Source organism: Saccostrea cucullata, unplaced genomic scaffold (assembly GCF_032062105.1).
Source record: "Saccostrea cucullata isolate Sc308-1 unplaced genomic scaffold, CSIRO_AGI_Scuc_v1 ctg142, whole genome shotgun sequence".
Lineage (NCBI taxonomy): Eukaryota > Metazoa > Mollusca > Bivalvia > Ostreida > Ostreidae > Saccostrea > Saccostrea cuccullata.
In genome coordinates this window covers 139735-158752 of record NW_026939327.1, presented here as the reverse complement: position 1 = coordinate 158752, position 19018 = coordinate 139735, and the positions used below count along the sequence as shown (strand labels likewise).

At 33.9% G+C, this 19018-nt stretch overlaps 2 protein-coding genes across 2 annotated transcripts; one reads left to right on the top strand and one right to left on the bottom strand.

Annotated features, from left to right (window-relative positions):
- Positions 1 to 120: 120 nt before the first annotated feature.
- Positions 121 to 4850, top strand: LOC134252844 (uncharacterized). Its single transcript, XM_062735389.1, has 3 exons — positions 121 to 1830; positions 3033 to 3365; positions 4196 to 4850. The coding sequence occupies exons 1-3, from the start codon at positions 663 to 665 to the stop codon at positions 4474 to 4476; spliced, it is 1782 nt and encodes a 593-aa protein (XP_062591373.1). The 5' UTR covers positions 121 to 662; the 3' UTR covers positions 4477 to 4850.
- Positions 4851 to 5859: 1009 nt separating this feature from the next.
- Positions 5860 to 17118, bottom strand: LOC134252843 (coiled-coil domain-containing protein R3HCC1L-like). Its single transcript, XM_062735388.1, has 12 exons — positions 17007 to 17118; positions 12025 to 12152; positions 10872 to 11006; positions 10443 to 10616; positions 9107 to 10239; positions 8860 to 8972; positions 8612 to 8696; positions 8405 to 8486; positions 8216 to 8286; positions 7804 to 7899; positions 7439 to 7579; positions 5860 to 6771 (listed from the first exon to the last, which is right to left on the bottom strand). The coding sequence occupies exons 4-12, from the start codon at positions 10589 to 10591 to the stop codon at positions 6701 to 6703; spliced, it is 1941 nt and encodes a 646-aa protein (XP_062591372.1). The 5' UTR covers positions 10592 to 10616; positions 10872 to 11006; positions 12025 to 12152; positions 17007 to 17118; the 3' UTR covers positions 5860 to 6700.
- Between the last annotated feature and the right edge of the window lie 1900 nt (positions 17119 to 19018).

Here is a 19018-nt window from a genome sequence, read left to right as displayed (position 1 = left end):
TTTATCAGATTTTTTAAATACTCTAAAAGCAAGGAATGTTGGACTTCTATTTTTGACAGATCGAGTGAGCAGATGGTTTTTAAACTTTTCCAAATAGATAACCACTGATATAGCAACAAAGTAATAAATAGAAAAGGATGAATAATTCAGTAGTCTGTTTACTGTTTGTATTAGGGGTGTTTGGCGAACTAAAGCTGAGTAAATGGTCGATCATGTTAAAGCCTGCAGTCGCGGGTCAACTTTGTAAAGTACCCGTATCATGTAAACAAAACCTTTTGTCAGGCATACAACGTGCCATGGTTGTATACAAGTGGAGAGTGTGAGGTTACTCCGGCAAGATCAAATAACAAGTTGAGTGATACATTTTATTAATGTTAAACTGGGCGACTGGTCCACTTTTACTCTGGAATGGTTTTGTTGTTATGGAACACTAATTCCTGTTCTAGACGATTAAAATTGGATTAATAAAAGACGGATTAACAAAGAACATATATTGATCGTATAATATGTAAGCATGCAAAGCGTGTTGTTTTAAATAGCCCAAGTTTATGGTGCACATTTTATTGAGCTATTCGTTTCACTGGAGATTTTTTTATCTGCTCGATCACACGTGGTCTGTTTGAAACTGTTTCAAAAGAAAAGACGATATTTTAAGAATAAACATGGATTTTTCTAAGTTTCGCCAAAGTGGAGACCTTTCTGATCTTACAGTTACTGTTGACGAGCAAGTGTTTAAGCTCCACAAATTTCCTCTTTATGCAAAATCTGAGTACTTCTGCAAACTTGCACATAGTGCTGACGTCAAGAAAGTGGAATTGGTTGGCTTTCCTGGGGGACCAGAAATATTCAGCATAGTGGCTGACTTCTGCTACAATATGAAGATAGATCTCACCAAAAACAATATTGTGCAGGTTCGATGCGCTGCGGAATTTCTACAAATGAAAGGTGAAGGGAATTTGATTGATATGGCCGAGAAATTTTTCAACGACACCATCACGTCGACCAAAATGAGTCGTTCTACGTCATGTATTGCGTCACTTCTTTTATACGCATCCGCAGTAGGAGAATTAGCAAACGTTTCTGGCATTGTTAACGTTTGTTGCGAAGCTCTTATTGAATGCTGGCTTAAACCTCCAACAAAATTTAATTCACCAACAAATATCTTGAAGCAATCGTCAGAACGACGCGAAGATAAGACAATTCTAGCTTTACTGAGTCTTCCATTGGATTGGTTCATGAAGCTGGTCATATCAGCACGTGACCGAGGAGTTCAGTCGACTTTGCTTGCAGAACTCTCTACGTCATATACTGCAGTACTAATCGATCGCGAGGAATCCGAAGAGAAGGCAGCTCAAAATACGGAATCAGGGGAAAGCCCAGTTAAATCTCCTCGTGGGAAATCACCAAAGAAAATAGAGATTTCTAAAGCTCTAGACAATATAATTACTGTTTTACCAGAAGAATCTTTGTACAGTGACGCTATTACGATTGATTGGTTAACGAAAGTGATAAGAGTTGCAACGTCACATAATTGCAAGTGCCGAAAACTTCTAGTCAAGTCTGCCGGAGAATTACTGAGCAAACTCTCTGCAGAAGATCTCTGCATTATTTCACCATCTTTATTACGAGATATAGTCCAAGAATCGTGCAGTTCAGAAAATGGTCAGATTGAAAAGGCATGCCGTATCGTTGATACGTACATGTCTGAGATGGTCCGAAAGGGGGTTCTTACAGCAGAAACTTTCAAACTGCTAGCAACTGTGGTGCCAAGGGATGCTCGAAGCAACCATGATCAAATGTACATCATACTGGAGTATGTTTTAACGACAGGTACAACACATTTTGGTGAGATAAAAGGGGTCGTTGAGGTGAAAATTGCTGACTTTATTACAAAAAGGTGTAAAGCAGTTTTTTTTGTTTTTGTTTTTTTTGAAACTTGAAGTTGAACAGTTTTTAGGAACATTTATTCTTCGTACGAAGATTTACATACAAAATTATTTCCCAAACTGCATTGTATTCAATTTTACCAATTTTCACCTCAGAGTAGTATTGACAAACTACTTGGCAAAAGTTTGCCTTTGTCCTTTCTTATACTCTATTAGACGTCCTTTTATTAGAGAATTCGTATTTTTATGGTCTAAGTGGAGTGAATATTAACTTATTGCATTGCTCATAAAAGAACGACACTTCATTGCTAATCTTAAGCAAACGACGCCCATTTAACAAGGAAATGTTTTGAAGTGTTTACTTAGATAGCTGATATAAATTCCATTTCAGTGCATAGAAACGTGATATTACTGTTGAGGTGACAGATTGTATCGATTTGGAATCGGTTTTAAAAAAAAATCTTGGTGTAACAAACTGAAAGGGTAGATCAATGTTATCCCTTGGCTTTTTTATGTGTACTTTGATGAAAATTACAAAAAGATAGATTTGTCCATTTAAAATTTCATACACTGTAGCCTCCACTTCTAATATCTTTTCCTTTTGACAAGATGGGTTTTTGATGAATTGAGAAAAATTTACACCTTGAAACATAAAACTGGACGCAAAGAGCTTAAAGCATAATTCTTCTTGAACATTTACGACTATTTCAAAAACATATCTTTTTTTCTAAAGATAAAAACGGAAAAAGAAGAATTGTTAAACGATACCAAAGATGATAATCAGAAATACAATGCTCCCGATTTAAACAGATATAATCTAATAGATATAATCCATATATGTCCTTGCAAGTATTATTTTCTAATGGGCAAGTATTGTTATTCTCGAATATCTCACAATACATAATTCTAGAAGTTAAATCCCCAAAAAAGAGTTGGAGGGTAGTTTAAAGCCACTGAGCTTCGGTTTACCACGAACAAAAACAATTTATAAGCATAAATTTAACAACTAAATCCCACAGAGTCTATCAATGGGGTAACAGCAGGAATCTTGATAAGAAATATGGAAATGGTATAGAAGTTTTCAGCTGGATAAGTCGCGGCTGAAATCAGGATGAAAATTCCTCTCATCAAAAATGTATTTTTCAGAAAGGGAAAATTTATCCCAAGAGCAACGACAAGAGCTGATCGAGACTGTTAATTTTACCCTCCTCAACGAGGAAACACTTCAAAGTGCGCTATCATCGTCTGTGGTCCCTGCAACCTATGTGGCTAAAGGCGCCATTGCTTTATGCAACCGGCTCCGAACAGATTTAGAGACAGCACGAGCAACCTTGCAGCGCCAAGATGATGAAATCAAACGGCTAAAGACGGTCGTGAAACGTGGGAAGACACTGGGTACGCCGATTATGACCAGCTCGGCGTCCAGTCTTAGAGACACTTCCTTTGGCAGCGTCAACGGAGGTCGTGACCCCGAGCTAGGTGAGTACTGATACAATCTACATATAGTAACATTACCAGTGTAAAGCAAAATTGAGTTTTCCCTTTCTTTTTAGTGCAATTTTTTTTTTAAAGCTTTAATTCTTATTAGTAAATTTCAACAGCTAGGTTCTACGTTTTTAATATCGCCCTGCCAGCATGATATAGCTTTAAAACATTATATGGTATCAATGAAATCTTATCATTTGAACTGAACTTCTTGTGAACTTGTTTAATTAAGTCAACATGTTTTTACGATGTGTCGTCACATTCACAAGAAAAAAAAAATCAGTCATCTTGATAAAACTTCTTCCACCGAATAAACCAGCTGGAAGATCGACTGAATTTCATTAATCAGCAAATTTTAAACTGTTCGGTCTGAGGACTTTTAACAGCTTAAACAATTAAAGTCGTATTATGTAGGAATTCTATCCAATTACTGGAGCCCCGAAGCCTCGGTTTTATATTCTGAATGGAACTGTCTTTCCCACGATGAACCATAACAACGTTTATAGAATGAATAAAAAGACATTATCAAATATATCTGACACGATATGCTTGTCAATTATTGGAGTGATTTGGAAAATATTATGGCATTCATTCCCATAGCTATTTATAGGAGTCTTTATTGAACCATTTAATAAACAACAATAAGCATTTATACAGAATTTTTGACTTGTTCACATATGGATCTCATTTTGCAATCCTAGTGATAAGAATTAATTTAGAAATAAATTCTATTCTATGGGGAACATTTAACATACAATCACATGCTAATCGCATTAAATAACCATCGTAATACATATTTAATCTAAATTTTATTTTTTCCCCAGAGTTACTAGAACTGCCAACGAAGGATCAGAATGCCGACGTGAACACTGCTTACTGCACGAGCGAAGTCCTGTCGGCAGTCCGGAACAAGTTGGCAGCCTCCGCGTCCTCGCCGTATAACACCTTCCGGCCTCTGTCGCAGGAACACGACATCAGTTATGAGGAGGAGCTAGAGTATAAACACGACAGGGCCATCCGACCGCTAGAACACTCCAGGGCCAAAACCAAGCCCGTGTACGGCGCCAGTTATAGGACTTACTCCGCATATACACATCGTTATTAAAAATGTGTCATGAAATCTCATTGGTATACAGTGTTTGTTAAAAAAAGATTCTGGTAAACTTATTTTACTTTTAATGACCAAAGGACAGTGTCTCGACTTCGAATATCGATCTCTAACAGCGTGCACTACTTTGGAATAGAAAGGTGTGCGCAGCAGTACATGTATTCAAATTCACATTGGCCACTACATGTTATGTAGGCAGGTATTTTGTATGGGAGAACATCTATAGTTTATCACAAATATGCCTATATTAGAATATGATGGAATAGGCAGTGCGTGCTATTATGTGAACTGTATATAATAAAATGCTGATATTTATGTATATTGTAAATTCATACAGATTGTAAAGTTTTGTTATAAATATTTATTTTGAAGCTTGTTATATTTTGACACACAATAAAACAAAAAGAAATGTAACCCACGTGCTTATTTATCTGAAAGGACAAGCAAATATTAACTGTACATGCATCAGAAGTAATGAGACAGGTAAAATCGGGGGGGGGGGGGGGGGGGGGGGGGGGCAAACATCGGATCGGATGGCCCTGTCGTGTTTATACTCTAACATTTACTATTGAAAACATTCATTGAACGACTGTTTGGCCCCTACTTGTTGCTATATAGTCACATAATTCGGGTAATGTGATAATGCATCAATAAAATTTGGTTACGAAAGAAGTTGCCCCCTCCCCCTTATGAAGTAGGATTTTTGAGTTTGGTCAATTTTCCCCTTTTCTTTTTAGCTTGTCAAAGTTACTTCAGGTAAGTCAAATTTTTTTTTTATAACTTCATCCTCTACTTTCAAAAACGATATTACATGTCTGGTAATTGAATCAAGACAAGTTGAAATGCAAGAACTCAAAATTGAAATTCATCTATGAATAGGAATAAATGGGAAACTTTTACATGTAAAATCATATTTCAACTAAGAAAGATCTTATGTATGCAAACATTTGTCAGCTATAGATACTCAGCATTCAGAAGCATTTATTACAGGAACTGACATAAGTTAAACAAACAATTGTCATTTATTTTCTGGAGTAGACAACTGAGATTTAAACTCATTGATCGGGTTGTGAATACCTATCAATGATAAGGGTAGACATTTAATCAATAAATCAATAAATTGTGTACTCAGTTCTGTCAAGATTGATCCCTGGGTGATTTTATCTAGTTATGGTCCCATATGAGGTGGTATACTTTTACTTTAAGTTTCACTGAAATAATTTGAAATAGAAAAAGTAACACAAACTTGCAATGCAAGAAATGTTATGAAAAACTTCCACTTTTTTTTTATTTTTGGAGGGGGAGGGGTACCAGTAATTACTTCTTAATCAGCAAATGGTACATGTATAACCTTTCTTTTCAAACTGAAAATTAAAAACATAGCAGAAACGACAATTTTATTCATTTTTTTAAGAAGAGAATCTCACATAGTCTTATAAAAATATCACATCTTATCTCCATCTTTCTAACTTCATACAAATAAATTAATACATAACTGACAAACATATGATTATTTTAGGAATACTCCAGCATCATGTAATGCAGTTGATTATTGATAAAACAACACATTCTCCTGAGGAATTCTGCAGTTATGTTTACTAAAAACGTAACGTCTATGTAAGCTGAATGAAGACAAAAACACATAAATATGCTCAGAAGCATAACAGTTTGTACAACAATTGAACAAGAAACAGTAGCAGTTTAACTGCATAGGTTTTAAAAATAGAATTAAAATGAATGAATGTCAATTACAACCAACAAACTACCAATTAAAAATCTAGAATGTTGCTTCAGATGAATATATTGAATCCAATGAAATATTTCACCAATTCTAAATCAAATACTGGGCATAATAATACCATGCATCACATTTAAATCTTCCTGAAATCTAAAAAGTCAACTGCATTTAAATTTACTAATTTCATAAAATTTCATTTCTTTTTTAAAATTTATAGACATATGAAAAATCTATCTTAATCAGTTCTGATTCTGTTCAAACGAAGGACATTTTCAATGTTCTTGGCAGCTATCTTATTTACCTCTTGTTTAACTACCGAGTAAGTGCTAGATGGGTGTGATTTGATATTCCTAAAAAGCTCAAATTCAAAATTTGGTCTATGTATTTCTATATTCTCTGCCCGTTAGTCCTATAACAATAAATTTTCTTGTGTAACTTGTGTTTTGTTCTGATATTTGGAATTGTCTACCAGACAAAGTTTGGTCAAGAACTGCCTGAGGCTATCGTTCCTTCCCACATGTCCTCTCTCTGTTTTCTGTCACTTCTCCTCTTTTCTGTAATTTTAAGAGTTTTACCAGGATATAAAATAAGATAAATGATGCCTTTACACAGAGTCCAGTAAACAAAAGAATTATTCCTTTAAAAATTTAGCCATGTAATGATAATGAGAATTTTTCTGAAAACTCAATTATTTTTATATTTTCCCCTCAATTTTTAGGGGGTTAAATGTGACCTACTCTAGCAGTTTAAGTCTCAGATGGAAGCACAGTGATTGAATCTTTGCTAATGAAAAGAGTGCAGAAATTGTTTTGGTCAAGAGACACAAATTCTACGTCAAAGAAAAGAAATTTAAGATTTTTATAAACAAATAAAATGAAAATTTAAATCTTTTGAAAATAAATGTATATATGTTTTTTTTGGAAATGTGGTATCTGGATGCATCAGATTAAATCAGACCTTGCTTCACTGGCTATGGCTATTAAATCCCCCAATTATATAAAAAATAATGCAGATTGTACCCAGTGTTCTGTTTACAACATTTATCTTTTCATTCTAATTTTTTTAATAGTAAGTATAATAAATCTATGAAAATATACAATAGCTGTTATGAACTTTATTTAATTTGACTCTGTCTTTCATGTACTCTATCAGGACAATATATACTCTTAATTGAGTTGTCTCTCTTGATTTAAAAGCATTACTAAGTTAACACATTCTCACCTTTAGCCTCCTTTAATTTCTTTCTCTCTAGTTCCCGCTGTTCCTTGGAGATTTGGGGGGTGAGGCCTAGAGCCCCTGTCACCAGTCTCCGGGCTGTCATTGCAGTGGTCTCTGGCCGGGGCTTGTAGGGCTGGAGAAATTCTGTGACAGATAATATTACTTTTTATTTCATTTAAAGTCATGGGCCAACCATTTGTCATTAAAGTATTCAGAAATACAACACATCCATAAAATATTATGCACCCCCTTTCCCCCAAAGTCAAAAATTGTTTTTTAGTTCAGCACAAAAAGCCTTTATAATCTGAATAATCTACAGTATAAATCAACACTGACAAATTTATTTATGAATGATTTGTTCTACTGACCTACACATCGCTTGGCCTTTGCCTTACAAGCTTTGCTGGCTTCTGATAATGGTCCAACTTTACAGAGTGGATGAACAATCTTCAAAGCATCTTGTGCTGGAATATAGAAAACAGCATACATATTATTATTGAAGGTGTAGGAAAATTTCAAATTAAAGAGGCTCATAGGCCACACAACATACACTCAAATGACTCAATCAGATAGAAAAAAAATCATTTGAGCCTTTAACTCAGGTGAGCTAAAAGAATATTTACAGATTCACAAAAATTGGTCTGCAAAGCAAAATACAACATCTTATTTAATGTGTTTCTGACAAGCAGAGTGTAAAATCAATGAAAATACAGAACAATGAATACAAGTACTGAAATGCACATACATATATACATGTATGCCTAGCACTAATGACCAAACCTGCAATAACACTTGAAAACACTCCCAGTGCATGTGTATCATCCACCCATTTGATGTCGAAGCCTTTACTCCTAAATATCACATAATGAAAAGAATTACCATCATTCATCATCATGCAAGATAGATTTTCATATATCAAATAACAAAATTTACCATCATTTTTCAAATACAATAAGAAATAGGACTCACTTGAATTGGGAGAAAATGGACAGGAGATCCTCAGTCTTAAATTCAGCAGGAAAGTCAAAGATTTCAATGACATGATTCATTTCTGGAAAAAAGAAACCACCACAATTTTATAAAGAAATGCCCTTAAAGTGAATAATTTGGGGTTAATGTGAAAGTCAAAATCAATTTTAGTCAAAATAATGATACACTATATGAACCTTTACATACCATCGTAGTCAGGTTCCTTGGGTTTGAAATCCAGATAATTTATGGTGGCTTTTTCAATCTGCACTTTTCCCACAGTCTTTGTCAGCTGTAAAATATGTAGTGTTCATAGTAATTAATGAGAAAAATAAACATCTTATGCATGCATAATCACAAACTTATAAATCTGACAGTGAAAACACAGAACAAAAAACCTGCCAGTTTTGTATTTTCTGCTACTTTACATGAGATTTTACAGAGACAAGACTCACCTCCTCCATGGCAGAAGGATCCAGACATTCTCCATCATCATCAAACATCGTGTCCCAGTCTCCTTCGTCTTCATCGGCTTCCTTATCTGATTTATCCCCCTTTAGCACATTTTCTACAACATAATAAATCATGATCCATTACAAATGAATAAAAGACTTTTTACCAAAATGTTTTCATATATGTAGAAACTTTTATTTTGATATAAGAATAACTAATTATCAAAAGTTCATTACACAATTAACTCACCTTCTACATCCACTATGGGCTGCTCTTTAATCTCTGCCTTCTTTTCCTCTTTTTTATCCTCTTTTAATTCATGCATATTCATCATGTCAAACACAGTTATGTTTGTTCTAGTGGACTTCTTCTTCCCTTTCTTCTCTACAGAAGGTGTCTCATCTTCTACCTTAGCTTCACCTGATGTCTTACTTTTCTTCTTTGACTTCTTCAGTTTAATCTTCTTCACTTCAGTTTTACCTTCACTTTCTTGAGTCTTCACTTTTCTATGAATACTTTCCCCATCTTGATTTTCACTTTTTGCCTCAGTGGTATCTATGTTCTTTGATACTGAATTTTCATTGCTTTCTTCTACATCATCATCCCAATTCAATGGAATGTCATCTTCTCCATCATCCACTTTATCATCTTGAGTATTGGTCTCCATTATTACTGTTGCTTCCTCTTTCTTCTCTAACAACTCATTAGTCCTTTCACTTTCAGTTTCAGCCATATTTATATCTTCCACTACTTTCTCTTTTAAAATTTCTTCATCATTCAAGTTACTTTCACATTCTATCCTTTTATTCTGGTCAGAAGTGCCATCCAAATCATTATTTTCTTCTTTAACATCCATACATTCCTCTTCTCCCCTGCTTTCACTTATATCACAGTTGCTATGAGATAGTACATCTACCTGACTTGTATCCTTACTTTCATGTTGTGTCCCTTTAGAGCTATCTATACAATGCTCTACAAACATACAATTATTCACCTCTCTGTTGCCAAGGAAATCTTCTTCACTTCCTTTTTGTTCTATAGATTCATTTGTTTCAGTAGCACTAACTCCAGAAACTTCATTCTGACTGACTTCCTCGCTAAAATCACCAACATATTTCTGATTGTCTTGTTCTTCTTGATTTCTTCCCAGTGAACTGTCAACTTCATTCTTTGTCCTTCCTCTAACAGATTGATCCCCTATGTTTTCAGTAAGATTGCTAGTAGTGTAATCGCTATTAACTGGTGGGTTACTGCCATTTGAAGATAATGGAGGACTGCTGCGATTTGAACTTTGCCCTATTCTGGCTTCCTCATCCTGTTGATTCAGAAGGCGACGCCCCCTAGGGACATACCTCTGCACTTCAGGTTTCTTTTTCCTTTGTCTGAGAAATAAAATTATATTGATAAATTTAAAAGCTGAATTATGAATTGGAACTTTAAAATAATTCTGCCCAAATGAAAGTTGACTCAACTTTCAACAGTTTTACAACCCCTTGTTTTTTTTTTTAGTGCTTGTTAAAGTAAGTAAAGATATTTTCAGAACACAACTATAGTAATATATATTTTTAAAATATAGACAAGTTACCTATTTACTCCAGCTGGGGAAACATTATTACTTTCGTTTGGACTTTGGTCTCTTGTTGCTTCTTTAGCTAGTGAACTGTTATTGACCCCTTGACCTCCATGACGACCTCTGCCCCTTCCCCTGGATGACTGAGGTCTAGGGGCAGACATGAAACACAATTCCTCTTGATCTATTCTGTCAACAAAAATTAAACATTGATATTAATACTGTTCCAAGTAATTATTCCTTGCACATAAAAAAAGTTTTTTTGGTTGATTAGCAATTCTAATATAAACAACATTTGTCTATTATCATACAAAACACACATATAATAATTGTCATCTAAATGGCATGTTTTTTTCCCAAAAACTATACATTCTTCACAGAGTCAAGTGCTTTTTCTTTGAAAATTTTATACCAATATATGCCATTTTATTCTAGAATACAGACCTTTGAACTTTAGTTACAACAGTTCTTCGAGTGTCCCCTTGTCCAATGGAAAAACTATGGAGTTCTGGGAAACCTTCTATAATTTTGTGAATCAGGAACCTTTGATAACTATTGACTGCTGGAAATAACAGTACCCTATAGAAATAGGAAAGTAAAATTAACATCTGATATTCTTATTAGTCCTCTACCGATGCAATTCGACTACAATGAAATGAGGCAGACTTAGTTGAATTTTGTCAATGATTGGTAATTTTACATAACTTTTAAAAGAAATTTCACTTCAAATCAATGTTTGAGTAATTCTTTTAGAGCTGGTGTTTACTAGCATGCTCATTTCACCATACATCAGACACAAATAAACCATGCATTGGACACTTTCTGATGCATGGGTAATCACTTAATCACTTCCTTTTTCACACAGACACCAGCTAACAAGGTTATTGCTAGCTGCAGATCTGTAGCTATCCGAAGAAATATATATAAATAGACCGGATAGCTACAGTGCCACCCATTGAAAAAACTGTATATTTATTGCGCACAAAAAAGTGCGATCGGTTCTTGATTATTTCTTCCAAATTCTTACCTCAATTGCAAAAGAGGGAAGATTTAAAAAGGTTTCTTTCTCCTCTATCAAGTACATTCGTAGTTGACATCTGAACGAAGCATATTGGACCGAATTATCTTTGAAACCAAAATGGCAGTATATATAATCAAAATGTTCGATGATTACAATATCAGGGTCAGGAGGACTATTGAAAACAATGACAAATGTTTTGTTGTGGAAAGAGTTAAAGAATATGTTAGGAACACACGGTTAGTAATATTTTGAGATTACAGTTTTAGGAACATGGAGAAATAAATCGAAAACCAAGCGCACTTTTTTGTGCGCAATAAATATACAGTTTTCTCAATGGGTGGCACTGTAGCTATCCGGTCTATTAATATATATTTTTTTGGATAGCTACAGATCTGCAGCTAGGTTATTGCTAGAATTTGTTGAAGTACAAGGGTGTCCGATGCATGGTGAATTCACCCTACATACATGTATCATTACATTTGAACTATGGAGAGGACATATATTGGCAGTGCCTACTGTGTCTTATCCTTTTACTATCAGATATGATTATTCAAAATAAAATATTGTTAAAAATACCTTTTTTGAGACTTTGAGGTCCTGGAAGAATAAGACTGGATTTGTAATGTCACTTCCTGTACGAATGCTCTATCACTAGAAGTCAGGTAGCGATCTTCAAAGAATGGATCCAGAGTGAGTCAATGTTGCTGAAGATGCGAGAAATATATTTAATTACAACGGGAATGCCTAATTGAAGACCTACAGGTAATTGAAGACCTAGAGAAGACCTACGGAAGACCAACAAAAATGGGGGATATATACAGCAAAACTGATATGATATTCTGATTAAGCATGTCCTAATTATATAAAATACACAAAAAAGTTTTATAAAAAGAAGTTTTAAAGTGTATTTTTTAAGCTCGGTAAGGGGAACTATTTCTTCTCTCAGAAGACCTACAGCAAGAACAATAACTCGCGTAAATAACAAATCAGCTGTTCACCAAAACATATAAAAAAAATGTAATTATCAGAAAAATGTAATTAAAAAATTATATTTAAGGACGGAAAAAAAATCATTGGAGATACTTTATATACATACATCAAAGATAAAAAAAACAAGAGGCCCATGGGCCACATCGCTCACCTGAGAAGCTTTGACAATTCTGTCCTTTACTAGATTTCCCCCTTGTAATACAAATTGTGACCCCACCCTACCCCACTGATCATAATTTAGACAATTTGAAATCTACACTACCCCAGGATGCTTCCATATAAGTTTCAGCTTTTCTAGCCCAGTTGTTATTAAGAAGAAGATTTTCAAAGATTTTTCCTATATATTTCTATGTAAAACTTTGATTCCCCATTGTGGCCCCGCCCAATCCCCAGGTGTTATGATTTGAACAATTTAGAATCTACACTACCCCAGGATGCTTCCACATAAGTTTCAGCTTTTCTGGCACAGTGGTTCTTGAGAAGAAGATTTTCAAAGATGTTTCCTATATATTTCTATGTAAAACTTTGATTCCCCATTGTGGCCCCGCCCAACCCCCGGGGGTCATGATTTGTACAATTTAAAATCTACTCTATCCCAGGATGCTTCCACATAAGTTTTAGCTTTTCTGGCACAGTGGTTCTTGAGAAGAAGATTTTCAAAGATTTTTCCTATATATTTCTATGTAAAACTTTGATTCCCCATTGTGGCCCCGCCCAATCCCCGGGGGTCATGATTTGAACATTTAGAATCTACACTACCCCAGGATGTTTCCACATAAGTTTCAGCTTTTCTGGCCCAGTGATTCTTGAGAAGAAGATTTTCAAAGATTTTTCCTATATATTTCTATGTAAAACTTTGATTCCCCATTGTGGCCTTGCCCAATCCCCAGGTGTCATGATTTGAACAATTTAGAATCTACACTACCCCAGGATGCTTCCACATAAGTTTCAGCTTTTCTGGCACAGTGGTTCTTGAGAGGAAGATTTTCAAAGATGTTTCCTATATATTTCTATGTAAAACTTTGATTCCCCATTGTGGCCCCGCCCAACCCCCGGGGGTCATGATTTGTACAATTTAAAATCTACTCTATCCCAGGATGCTTCCACATAAGTTTCAGCTTTTCTGGCCCAGTGGTTCTTAAGAAGAAGATTTTTTAATGACCCCACCCTATTTTTGTCTTTTCTTGATTATCTCCCCTTGTGAAGGGACTTGGCCCTTCCTTTTAACAATTTAAATTCCCCTTCACCCAAGGACGCTTTGTACCAAGTTTGGTCAAAATTGGCCCAGTGGTTCTTGAGAAGAAGTCGAAAATGTGAAAAGTTTACGGACGGACAGACGGACGGACGGACGACGGACACAATGTGATCAGAAAAGCTCACTTGAGCCTTTGGCTCAGGTGAGCTAAAAAATGAAATGCAATATTCAGTCAGATACAATTCTATTTTGTTAAAAAAAAAAAAATTAGTTATCAAAATCAATAAAATTGTAAACACTGTACATAATTTATAATACCATCATATGTCAATCATAAAATCATTATAAATACATACACTTGTATATATGTTATATTTAGTATCTTATATGTGTTTATAAATAGATCATTTTAATATTTAGTTCAGGTTTGAATTGTTGATCATTAATAAAAATTCATTGTGATAGAATGATTTGTGTTCTTGTTATTAATAATACCTAGTAATGTCATTTATAACATCTGGAAATTTTTATAAGATTTGCATTTATGTAGAGAATGAAAATTTTAAAATTGCAGTTAAAAGAATTTGAAGTAATTTTTCAAGAGGAACACAGACATAATCACTTTCAAAATCTTATTTCCCCCAAGTCAAAGCATCATAATTTTTTTAAAATATGCATGCATTTCTTATGTGTGATAACATGCATGTTTATTATTTTATTCAATTTTAAAAAGTGTATATTTTCTTTTAATTTAATTATTGAATGATATACCTGCCAGGTATCTTCAAAATTGATATAATGTACATGTATATTTTGGCTCAAAATGTAAAGAAATAAAACCTTATGTTTCATGTTATAGTACCTATTTCTTGGCATACAGCATGTTATCTGGAAATATACATTTAATTAAGTTATTAAATATTCCTCGTGAATGTCATATAAATGTGTTATATTGAAAAAAGATGACCATTTTGAATATTAAAAAAAAAATTCAAAACGTAATTCATTTTAGTAAGTTATATTCTGAATAAATGCACAATAATTTTATTTGTTTATTCTTGCTAGCATTTTTAAGATATATAATAAATATTTTTTTTATGTCTTTGCTCTGTTGACTGCAAACATTCATCAGAGCAAGTGGGGTGTGTTGATAATTGCAATCAAAACACGGATATATCCTCAGGGTGTCTGTGTATACAACAAATTAGTGAAGATCGAAGCCCTTAGTACAGAGTAATATTGGTTAATTGAGACAAATCCACAGCATACATATCAATAGTTTGAACTTGAATATTTAATATTTATCCCATAAAACATATTAAAAGAATTACAATATTTATTAAATATTAACTATAGATTTCAAGTAGAATATTAATTTGATAAATGAAATAATCATGATAATTATTTATATTTTTAACTTCATCAAAATTCATCATCCAGCTTATTTCTTTATCATAATTCATAATTGAAAAACTCAACAAAATCATTTGCAATTTTTTTTTTTATTTTGTCATATACATATTCTGCCTATAAACTTCACAATATAAATGAGCGTGTTGTTGTTTACAAGACAAGTCAGCCAGAGTTATCGTTCTTGTCGTAGGTCTTCTAAGAGAAGAAATAGTTCCCCTTACCGAGCTTAAAAAATACACTTTAAAACTTCTTTTTATAAAACTTTTTTGTGTATTTTACATATTTAGGACATGCTTAAACACCCAATTTTATGTTAACGCCCCCAAAATCTACCTGATTCAAGATCAATAATTTACCGCCTGTCAATCATTAAAAAAACAATAGCTTCTGAATTGATTGACAGGCCAGCTACCCGTGCTACCTGATAGTCTGAGTTTGTGTCCTTTGAAAAAGATTGCCTGGTCACGCGTCAAACACTTTCATGTAGCCGCCTTGTGTACACGGGAGTTAAAAAAAGAAACTTGGTAAAATTTTATTTCAATAACAACTGAGAGTAGATAATTAAAACATGACTTCATAAAATATTTGCTTTCAATCTCAACGGCTATATTGTATACTTTTAGGCGATATGTCGTCCAAGATATCTGCTGTAGAATTTAGACCGGTCCGTTCACAGAAACGTTATGTGCCGATTAAAATTGGAATATGATAAATAAGAAAAGATATTTAGCACAAACGGCATGGATAAAAAATTCCTTTATACCATGTTATATCTATGTATATATGAATACAATCTACACCATGTTCCGTTGTAAAGTTCTGAAATGTCAGAAACATGAGTTTCGAGATTGTAACTTTTAATTCGAATTTCCTAACGTCTGTCAATACACAATATTCGAAATTAAAAAGTGAATATATAAAGCCAAAGATGAATTCTTAAAAGTACGTATGAATGAAGTCTTGCAAACAATGAAAAAATTTAAACAAAGGAATACCCGGAAATGGTGAATATTTTCGACACTATTGTAGGTCAGAACGTAAGCAATATTCCTATCGCGGTACATTGTATATGTTCACACGACGGGTAGGCCTTTGAATGGAATATTTCATTATTTTTTTTTAATTTTGATATTTACACAAGTTTAATTAAAAAAGGTATGTTTACTTTGTAGTTTTACTCTGTGTTCTTTTCGTTAATTTTACATTTTTTTTTTATTATAAAAACGATGTTTCTTTATAATTTTTTTCCTCTGAAAGTATAAATAAATAAGTTTTATATTGAAATATTTCAGTTATTTCAAGTAGTTTCACTCAAATTCAGACACGAAACACGGAATGTTGACCCTGATCACCACACACAGACTTCCTGTGTAATGCTACGTGTATATAGATTTTTGACATTTTGGGTATTGGGGGTCTCCAGGTAAATAACATCACTGTTACTTGGACCACTCCCCCTCCTCAGGTAACCGTACGGTAAAAAAATTGGGTCTTTAATCAGAATATCATATCATATATCATATCAGTTTTGCTGTATATATCCCCCATTTTTGTAGGTCTTCCGTAGGTCTTCTCTAGGTCTTCAATTACCTGTAGGTCTTCAATTAGGCAGTGACTCTACACTGAGTTTAAAATTTATATTTCTTACAGTATGTGTAGGCATGGAATGTCTCAATGAGTCAGGAATTTATCGAGGATTCAGTACAGATGAATAACACAATCCCATACAAATGTTACACAAATCATGAAATAGGAGAAAAGGAAATATTATTTTAATGGTTGTTGAATATTGAACATTTACCGATAAACAGTTACGTTTAGAACTAAAGCAAGGCATTTCTCGTTTGAGGATCTTAGTTTTAATCAAATTATACCATTTACAACACAATATATAGAAAAAGATTGAAGAAGTATTGATCATTATGTAATTCATTGTTCAAAATGTTATAAAATAACGTACTTTACACTAAATCTTCTTTTCTAAAGCTGAATTGAATTCACTTTCTTCGATGGACGTCGTGATTCAAAACATCCGGAAATTGTAACGTACTAAGTCTTGCAGATAGGAATTCATATTCCCGGAAAGAGACGATAAAATCAAATGGGACGTAAAAAAAAAACGAGTAATGCCTCAAAATGACGTAACGTCAGGAATTGCTTCTCCGCCCCTCATGAATGAAAAACTGTGAGTGTATTTACCGATAACCAATATATATCTATATAGTGTAATTGTAACATAATTTCTATGATATACATTAAATTATTATACCTCTACTGATTTTTTTCCTATATAAAAATAAGGCAGTAAAATGTGAATAATTTCCTAGAAATCTCATTGAATGGACTTATTCCCCGTGCGTTAGTTAAATGAGCTAATCCCTATTTCGGAAGCTAATTCCCCGGTTATCTAGATTTTACTTTTGTATCGGTCTAATATGTTAACTTAATGGACTAATTCCCCGTGCGTTAGTCTTGAAGCTAATTCCCCGCCATTCGTAATCCACTATTTGTATCGGTATAATAAAAGAGTTAAAAAGTATATCATTGAGGGAATTAGGAAGATTTCAGTTCCCCTCGATCAGGACTATTTCCCTCGGTGCGCTGCGCCTCGGGAAATAGTCCTGGTCTTGGGGAACTGGAATCTTGCTCACTCCCTCAATTATATACTTTAACTGTATACTAATACATATTTTCTAATATATAGCTTAATCATAGAGAATTTCTACTTTGTACCTTCATACGTCTCTCTTCCTCCTCCATAGTTTCAACCCATGAATATACAATCTTCAATATCTTCAGTTTTGTGTCCTGAAAATATTCATTTGAACAACAAGTTGTAAATATTTGATAAATTAATTGCATTAAAAAGATTCAGGGGCAGTTGTCAAAAAATCTTACTATATTATCACTGTGGCAGACCACGTGATACGCGATTGATTAGTTCCACGGAAAAATGGCGTATCGAAGTTCCACTTCGAGGGATATTTGAACAGTAAATAATACTTTCTTCTATGTTTTTCACCATCTAACCCTCGCCAAAGTATAATGATTTTCACAATAGATACGGTGTTAGTCCAATAATGTCGGAGTTTTGAGCGTATAGCGAGAACATTCGTGCAGAATCTCCGACTAGGCCAAAGTTGCTCGGGATTGTTTCCACGAACTTAATATCTTTTACAATTCATTAGCAATTTAATGGAATTCAATGCGTTTTACATAGTAAAAAGATAATAACTTCATCACCAGTGATGTGGAGATGCTCACCATATCTTGATATCTAGTGTATGTTACGAAAAACTACTCAAAATGTCGTTTCATGAGAAATGATCGGTAACCACGATAAAAAAATAACGATCAGTCCCACGATCAAAGTTATCTTAATATTCGACGTGACATCTATGTTTTCTCTTATAGACCTTGAAATGAGGAAGAAATCTAATTTATAACAGAACAGACCTAAAACAAAATGGCGGCCTTCTACAAAAGAAAAAAACAATTATATTTCTGCTTTAAAATCACCTCTTCTTTACTCAGGAAGAACTTTTTGCATCAATATTAAAGAGACACATGGCGTATCAAACAGCACCCCAATTCACAATTCATCATTCAGAAGTACTAGTAGTATAAAGCGTAAATTTTCAAAGTCTCCGTTTACACCAAAATTACATGTAGCTGTATCCAGATCAAAATGGCTAACCTCCCCTCTTGCAAAGCGTGGAAAAGAAATTCGGCCCGTGTTTTGTTTAGACATCAACGTCTATCAACGAAAGCAGAGATTGGATTGATGAAGATGTTTCTAGAGATCTAAACAAAATGTTTTACGTAAGGCATTGCCTATCTTGGAAATGCTATATAGTTTTCTCTTCAAAGTTTCTAATACTTCTTTCAGGCCATTTTCCTATCGTACTAAACGGTCCACAGTTTACCATTTGGTTGACGGTACTGACTGTAGATCAGAAAAGCATCCCTGTC

Bases quoted from the DNA above. Each gene is read 5' to 3' on its own strand.
- LOC134252843 (XM_062735388.1), bottom strand. From the start codon at position 10,591: ATGTCTGCCCCTAGACCTCAGTCATCCAGGGGAAGGGGCAGAGGTCGT. The intron at 7,900-8,215 runs GTTTGGTCATTA...TCTATATTCCAG, and splicing joins GTTTTCAAGTGTTATTGCAG to CACAAGATGCTTTGAAGATT. The intron at 7,580-7,803 runs GTCAGTAGAACA...TATCTGTCACAG, and splicing joins AAAGGCCAAGCGATGTGTAG to AATTTCTCCAGCCCTACAAG.
- LOC134252844 (XM_062735389.1), top strand. From the start codon at position 663: ATGGATTTTTCTAAGTTTCGCCAAAGTGGAGACCTTTCTGATCTTACA. The intron at 1,831-3,032 runs GTACAACACATT...TGTATTTTTCAG, and splicing joins GGAGTATGTTTTAACGACAG to AAAGGGAAAATTTATCCCAA. The intron at 3,366-4,195 runs GTGAGTACTGAT...TTTTTTCCCCAG, and splicing joins AGGTCGTGACCCCGAGCTAG to AGTTACTAGAACTGCCAACG.